Source organism: Triticum aestivum, chromosome 2D (assembly GCF_018294505.1).
Source record: "Triticum aestivum cultivar Chinese Spring chromosome 2D, IWGSC CS RefSeq v2.1, whole genome shotgun sequence".
Classification (NCBI taxonomy): domain Eukaryota; kingdom Viridiplantae; phylum Streptophyta; class Magnoliopsida; order Poales; family Poaceae; genus Triticum; species Triticum aestivum.
This window is the reverse complement of record NC_057799.1, coordinates 25,148,324-25,156,781: the sequence shown is the minus strand read 5'-3', so window position 1 is coordinate 25,156,781 and position 8,458 is coordinate 25,148,324. Positions and strand designations below refer to the sequence as shown.

General features: G+C 43.9%; 1 protein-coding gene across 1 annotated transcript; it reads left to right on the top strand.

Annotated features, from left to right (window-relative positions):
- The first annotated feature begins 2,707 nt into the window (after nt 1-2,707).
- On the top strand, nt 2,708-7,059 carry LOC123051216 (uncharacterized). Its single transcript, XM_044474028.1, has 2 exons — nt 2,708-3,405; nt 3,962-7,059. Exons 1-2 carry the CDS (start codon nt 2,801-2,803, stop codon nt 3,963-3,965), a joined length of 609 nt encoding a protein of 202 aa, XP_044329963.1. The 5' UTR covers nt 2,708-2,800; the 3' UTR covers nt 3,966-7,059.
- The last annotated feature ends 1,399 nt before the right edge of the window (nt 7,060-8,458 follow it).

Here is an 8,458-nt window from a genome sequence, read left to right as displayed (position 1 = left end):
AATCACATGGTGATGTGAACTAGATTATTGACTCTAGTGCAAGTGGGAGACTGTTGGAAATATGCCCTAGAGGCAATAATAAATTGGTTATTATTATATTTCCTTGTTCATGATAATCGTTTATTATCCATGCTAGAATTGTATTGATAGGAAACTCAGATACATGTGTGGATACATAGACAACACCATGTCCCTAGTAAGCCTCTAGTTGACTAGCTCGTTGATCAATAGATGGTTACGGTTTCCTGACCATGGACATTGGATGTCGTTGATAACGGGATCACATCATTAGGAGAATGATGTGATGGACGAGACCCAATCCTAAGCCTAGCACAAGATCGTGTAGTTCGTTTGCTCAGAGCTTTTCTAATGTCAAGTATCAGTTCCTTAGACCATGAGATTGTGCAACTCCCGGATACTGTAGGAATGCTTTGGGTGTACCAAACGTCACAATGTAACTGGGTGGCTATAAAGGTGCACTACAGGTATCTCCGAAAGTGTCTGTTGGGTTGGCACGAATCGAGACTGGGATTTGTCACTCCGTGTAAACGGAGAGGTATCTCTGGGCCCACTCGGTAGGACATCATCATAATGTGCACAGTGTGACCAAGGAGTTGATCACGGGATGATGTGAGTTGCGGAAAGAGTAAAGAGACTTGCCGGTAACGAGATTGAACAAGGTATCGGGATACCGACGATCGAATCTCGGGCAAGTAACATACCGATAGACAAAGGGAATTGCATACGGGATTGATTGAATCCTCGACATTGTGGTTCCACCGATGAGATCATCGTGGAACATGTGGGAGCCAACATGGGTATCCAGATCCCGCTGTTGGTTATTGACCGGAGAACGTCTCGGTCATGTCTGCATGGTTCCCGAACCCGTAGGGTCTACACACTTAAGGTTCGATGACGCTAGGGTTATAGGGAAAGTATGTATGTGGTTACCAAATGTTGTTCGGAGTCCCGGATGAGATCCCGGACGTCACGAGGAGTTCCGGAATGGTCCGGAGGTAAAGATTTATATATGGGAAGTCCTGTTTTGGTCACCGGAAAAGTTTCGGGTGATATCGGTAATGTACCGGGACCACCGGGAGGGTCCCGGGGGTCCACCAAGTGGGGCCACCAGCCCCAGAAGGCTGCGTGGGCCAAGTGTGGGAGGGGACCAGCCCCAGGTGGGCTGGTGCGCCCCCCCCCACCAAGGCCCAAGCGCATGGGAGAGTGGGAGGGGGCAAACCCTAGGTCCAGATGGGCCTTGAGGCCCACCCTAGTGCCCCCCCCCCTCTCCTCCCCTTGGCCGCCCCCTTGGATGGGATCTAGGGCTGGCCGCCTCCTCTTGGGGTGGGAACCCTAGAGGGGGTGCAGCCCCCTTCCCCCCTATATATAGTTGAGGTTTGGGCAGCCCAAGACACATGAGAACGTCTCTCTTTCGGCGCAGCCCTTCCCCTCTCCCTCCTCCTCCTCTCCCGCGGTGCTTGGCGAAGCCCTGCGGGATTGCCACGCTCCTCCATCACCACCACACCGTCGTGCTGCTGCTGGATGGAGTCTTCCCCAACCTCTCCCTCTCTCCTTGCTGGATCAAGGCGTGGGAGACGTCACCGGGTTGCACGTGTGTTGAACGCGGAGGCACCGTTCTTCGGTGCTTAGATCGGAATCAACCGCGATCTGAATCGCTACGAGTACGACTCCTTCATCAGCGTTCTTGCAACGCTTCCACATCGCGATCTACAATGGTATGTAGATGCACTCCCCTTCCCCTCGTTGCTAGATTACTCCATAGATTGATCTTGGTGATGCGTAGAAAATTTTGAATTTCTGCTACGTTCCCCAACATGGTGCTGTCAGGGCACATTATCATACTTGTAGGTGTAGCGACTTTGTTTGCTTGGAAGGTGACTTTGGGTTGATCTTTATATTCATTTTGCCAGATTCTATTGAATAACATAACAAAATGATTGTGTGCATCTCGATGCAGAGGCCGGGGTTATCCTCCTTTTTCAAAGAATTTTTTTTCTGGTTCAGCAAAGATGACCAGGCGAGTGTTCCTAAGTAGCATGTGTCCATATGAAAGCTAGATTGGTATGTGTGTATCTTCCTAGTGAGACAATGAGATTAATGGAAACTTCATAGCTATAGGTGATACTTGATTCAAATTATTCTCATTGTGTTCGTTGGCACCTGTTAATCTATCTAGAGTCTTGCTTTCCCATGGAAGAAAATGTTTGATCGGGGTGGATAAGTGTTGGCTGCAAGTGGATGCACACCACCCATGACACCAAGTCGTTTTCGTATCAGAAAATATGAGACGTACATGCAGATTATCAAATCTCATGTACCTAATCGACTTGTAGGAGCAGGGGATGAATATGCTTCTTAACATTCAAGTGAGACCCCTGTGGTGTTGTACTAGTAAATTGGTATCAAGCGGCATGCAATTACAATTTACATGTTGAGCCACGTTGAGTGGCTCAACATAATCCATGGCTAGTTTTCGATGTGCCTTCATCAACTTAACATTGGTACTATGGAAAACAAGAAAAACGTGATATATTAATCGGAATCAATAACTCCCGAACGTGCGGCGTTTTTGCAAATCGTCCCGAACGCGTTGCTAGCCGTCGGCCGAATCTCGATGACGTCCCATGCCACGTCATCACGAGCGTAGCGTTCGGGATGATGTTGGGTCGCCCGAACGAGTTTCACCCCTTATCCACTCGCAGCTCCATTCCCCTCCCACTCGACACCACTCCCCCACTCTCCCTTTTCATCGCCGGATTAGAAGACGGCCGGCCGAATCATGGCGTCGCGCGGCGGAGGCGGGCCGGAGCGGCTGGGGCGGGAGCTGGGCCTCGAGGACACCTGCGTCCACGCGCACGAGATGAGGCCAGCGAGCGGGGCGGGCGCTAGGTCAACGCCCACCCGTGCTGGAGGTTGGGGACGCCGGCGGGCAGGCGAGGCAGGGGAGGCCGGACCCTTCGGCGGCGAGCACGGGACGACGACGAACGTGGGAGATCCGGAAGAGGGCGGCTTGAGCCAGTCGCGGCGGCCGCCACGGCGCCGGCTTCTCCCGCCGACCTCATCTGATGCGCGGCCGCCCGGAGGCGACAACGGCATCCTGCGGCGCGGCGCCCTCCACGGCGACAGCTTCTTCCGCCGATCTCGTCCGATGCGCAGCCGCCCGGAGGCGAGGACGCCATCGTGCGCCGCGAAGCCCTCCACGGCGACGGCTTCTCCCGCCGACCTCGTCCGATGCGAGGCCGCCCGGAGGCTCCGCCATCCTGCGCCAGGGCATCGGCTTCTCCTAGCACAGCGACCATACGCTGCCCATGGGCAACGGGCACATCCTCATCATCTTCTCCGGCCGCTTGGATGCCGTCAGTTGAAGATAGTCTTCCTGAACAGGTTCAGTTTTATGTCACTAGCTTAGCACTGATGGTGATTTAGCCCAGTTCGTATGTTGCAAATTTTGTGTGATTCATTTTTTCTCAGTCGTTCATGAATTTGCAGAGAACTGTTTTACTTTTTGTTGTGATGCTATTTGACAAATACTGCATGCCAATCTTTTTTTGAGATTATAGTTGATGGCGTGTCAAAATATGTTTTTTGCCATGCAAACACAAAATATGTTGCCATGTCAACCCAACTTTTGCTGCCATCCCAATTTAAATATTATTTTACCATTGCATCATAGTATGTTGCATGGAAAACACAAAGTATGTTGCCATGTCGAAATACTGTTTTGCATTGTCATGGCATATGTTTTTTACCATGTCCCTGAAGCTTTGAGTAGTACTTTTTTTTCATGGCAATTTATAGATGTTCTTCTCAATAAATCGTGACGATTTCTTTGTAGATGTTGCCATTTTTTTACTAGCTCCCACAATTTTTTTGTTTGCAAATTTTTGTAGATGTCGACATTTAGCATTGTGTAGTTATTTGTGTAGGCACTTTTTTGCAGGTGATGAGATGCTAATGGACTAGATTTCCTTGGCAATTCTAGGAAACTATAGTTCATGGACACCCCCAAAATGTATAGTTCATGACAATCAAATTATGTCTTTTGCCATCGAAGCTCAAGTTTTACATGTGTTAATTTGTTTCCATCGAAACTTAATTGCCATGCTTGTGTCTTTTCTTTAGGGTACATTACAGATATATCACATTCTTTTTGCCATGACAACTTTTGATTTTGGATATGTCCCCATCGAAACTTCATTCCCATGCTTGTGTCTTTTGTTTAGGGTACATTATAGATTTATTGCATTCTTGCCATGGCAACTTTTTATTTTGGATATGTCCCCATTGAACCTTAATTGCCATGCTTGTGTCTTTTCTTTAGGGTACATTACAGATATATCACATTCTTTTTGCCGTGACAACTTTTGATTTTGGATATGTCCCCATCGAAACTTAATTGCCATGCTTGTGTCTTTTGTTTAGGGTACATTATAGATTTATTGCATTCTTGCCATGGCAACTTTTTATTTTGGATATGTCCCCATTGAAACTTAATTGCCATGCTTGTGTCTTTTCTTTTAGGGTACATTACATATTTATTGCATTTCTTTCCATGGCAACTTTTGATTTTGGATCATAACGCAAATTTATTGTCTTTTTACCATAGCGGTACACCATGGGAACTAATCTTATACTTTTTGCCATCTAAACTTTAAAATTTTAGTTTTTTTATCATGGCAAATTTAGTTCTTGGATCATGGCAAATTCATTGCTTTCTTCCCATGGCAATTTTTGGTTTTTTAAATTGTCGTTATAATTCTTTAAATTGTCAAAAACAACACAAAATGGCAAATATTGCCATGCCAAGTTTTACTAATTATTTCACCCTTATTAAGATGGCGAATTTAGCTAAATTCCCATGGCAATTTTTTAACTTTTATTGCCATGGCAAGTTTACTATTTATTTGCCTTGGCAAATGTACCTAAATCCCCATGGCAATATCTAACTTTTATTGTCATGGCAAGTTTTACTATTTATTTGACTTTTATTAACATGGAAAATTTACCTAAATCCCCATGGAAATATCAAACTTTTATTGCCATGGCAAGTTTTACTATTTATTTGCCATGGCTAATATACCTTTTATTTCCCATGAATTTTTTTATTTAATTTCATGGTATTTTTAATTTTTGTCACTCATGGCAAACATACTTCTATGCAGCATGGCAAGTTTTACTTTTATTTTTTCATGGCAAAAATACTTAGAAAACACGGCAGTTATTACTGAACAATAGATTGCGCAGTTTTTATTTTGTGCTTTGGCAAATTTATACAGTAAAAATAGCATACAAAATTTTAATTCATATTTTCTTTCCATCATGGTACATATGCAAACTGCCATGATTTTTTTCCCATTTTGTGCCATTGCATATGTTCTTGCCATCATGGGACAGATGCAAAAATTGTTTATAATGATGATGGCAATTTTTGGTTTGGAACCATTGGGATTCTTTTAGTAGTATCTTGTTTTCCATTTTCTATCTACCATGACATTTTTTGGGACTTTTTCAGTGATGGCAAGTTCATATGCATCCACACTGCACATTTGCCATGTTTTTTCTTGGGAAACAACAAAAATTGCCATGGCAAATTCATACATTTTGACATCTTTGCAAACAAGATCTTTCTGGTTCATTCATATTATAGCGGTATAGATCTCATGGTTCATTCATACATTTTTTTTATTTTTGCAGCATTTTGTGATTTTTTTCATTGCGTGGCAAAATCTAGCCTTTATTAGTCACATCCAGTAGTGGGCTTTTTTGGTCACAGTAAAAATTTGCACAATCTGGGCTTCTCTTTACTGTTCTTTTTTTACAACGAAAAGGCCCCCGAGGTAGGTGTTCGGGCTGGGTCACTCTCGTCCCGAACGCATGCGTTCGATCGGTGCCTCCCACAAGACCGAACGAATCGTTCGGTTTGGGGCTTCTCGAGACCGAACGTTTCGGCAGTTATCGGGGTCCATATTAATTTCACATGGATGGGGTGAAGAGGGAGCTGAACTGCCGATCCCTTATAAATGGGCTTGATTTTGAGAGAACACATTAGTTGTGGCTATGATGCCTGTTTGAATGATCAAATAATACTTCACTTCCGAGATGACTATACAGCTGAAAGGTATATGTATTAGTAAGATATTTGAAGAATACTGAGTACATGATTTTTATGGTACCTTGGTGCCCCGTGAGAAGGATAGGTGTACTATAAGGTAGCGGATGAGCTAAATCACTCTGTATTGGCCAAGACAACACAAAACCGAAAAAAGCACACTTCACATGTTGCAATCAACTGACCTGTTTGTTTTCATAACATGGACTAGGCAGCAGATTTCTGAAAATTGAAATGTGCGCCCGCCCAACTGGATTTGCCTCGTTGAGATGGCAGAAAGCACACCAACTGAACTGACGTGGGAGAAAAACTTCATGAAGATGATAGCTCATAGAGAAGATTTTCTTCCTGTTTTCTCTGAAGATACACGTAAATATTCTGAAAGCAAAACAACTTGTTCTGTTTTTTAGTTGCAAAACAACATGTTCAATGAGAAGGTACATTTCACAGTAATTTTACTACTGAAACAGTGTAACTAATTCAGATAGAAGTGTTTGTCCAGTTGCACAGCACTATTGCAGAGTTGCGGCATCTTTTTACTAACAAAATAGTTCACGCTCTCAGACCTTATGATATCTTCAAGCATGCAACCATTATGATAAGCAATGTTCATGGGACGCGGCTAGCTTCACCGGTTCAACATTGTTAGTCATGCAGGACGTGAGATGAGCACTCCATAAGGATAGATGGTGTGAAAGTTCGTTTCCACCATTATAAAAGGACCATTGCTTTACAGGGAGACCTGATTCAGGGAGGATAATTGGTCCCAACTATGTGATGAGACGAGTATACAGTTGAAAGGCACGGCATAATTCAGATGAGGCATTAGAATAATACTGAAGAAATGGGTCTAGAGCATGTAGGTACGGAAGAGCTTTAGGTAGATCTTCAAGGTCGCTTGCATCCAATGGCCACCCGTCGCATACGTACCATTGGAAATGCTTCCTTGCGTGACTAGGAAGAAAATTCGAGCCCGGATTCGATGACAACATTATTTGCACTATTTGGACAAAATTTATACCCCGGCAGTGCTAAGTTATTTCAGCAAGTGGATCGAGTTTGTCAATTGAACTCCAGTTGCGCCGCACCAAATAGATAACTGCACTAGAGATCGGGGGTCCTTGACTATATCATTTTTTGCGGTGTCTTTGACCCTAGGTAAAGTATGCATGTATATTTTTCGGAGCACCAGTGAGGCTAACACCCTGCAACAGAGATCTCAGGGAAGCAAGTTCATTGACAAGAGTTATGGTTAGCCGGCTACACAAGCCTAAACCAATCCTATCCATCAACATTTTTGCAGCTAGGGCAGTGGATTTTGTGTGGTTAGTGAAAAGAGCAGGAAAATCAATGCACAAAGTCTCAGGCATAACCCATCTATCCAACCAGAAAAATGTAGAGGATCCATCTCCGGCTCTCACTTGAGAGATCTCCCGTAGTCAACGGCGGAGTGTCAAATTTCTCAAGGAAGAGGGGGCTTGGACCCCTCTTAGTCCCGCCGACGCTCCGGCAGTGCCAGTAGTGTATGTATGTGTTTGAATATTGCCTTGCCATGCAACAAGATACTTTGCCCAAGAGCAAGAACCATCATTGAACAAGAAGAAGATCCTCCTACGCCAGTCTATCTCCTATAGAACGCTTTGAGGAAGGGTGAAACAAAGCATAAAATACGCCAGTAGGCTATTGAGGACGGTGACCTGGACTAAGCAGACTTGCTCTTTGTTCACATGCACAATTGTATTGTAGACTTGCGGAACAAATGCCAAATATCTCATGCTGATGTCATGATGACATGGCTGACGTCCAGCACATTTGTGGATCTATATCAGGATGCAATTGATGAAATTATTGTGAAGGGACACAAGCATATGAGACGATAAAGGTAACATATCAAACTCCAGAAGACACATACGATTTGTTTCATGCCGATCAAATATTTCCATCCAACATTTAATTTATTTACATCACACATATAAGTTGTTCCAATAGGAATTGGAAGATGCCACTTTACCATAAGAAAATGTTATTTGTATCAAACGGCAGACTTCTTATGTAAAAATTAAGAAAGGTTGAGTGGCTCATATAAGTAGTTCCAATAGGAATCAGCAAATGCCACTTTACCTTGCTTTCATGTCATATATTGTTTGCACCAAAAAGAACGACGATTCTGTTTGATTTTTTAAAGGTTGACAACAGACTTTGTCATGTCTTGTGAACCTTAAAAAATAGGCTTCAAGCATGTAATTACCATTTACATGTTGAGTGACTCAACTTTCTGATGTGCCTTCTTCAATGGTACTATGGAAAACAAGATGGTTGTGACCGGCT

What these genes read in the sequence shown, in the direction of transcription:
- LOC123051216 (XM_044474028.1), top strand. Translation starts at nt 2,801, where the DNA reads ATGGCGTCGCGCGGCGGAGGCGGGCCGGAGCGGCTGGGGCGGGAGCTG.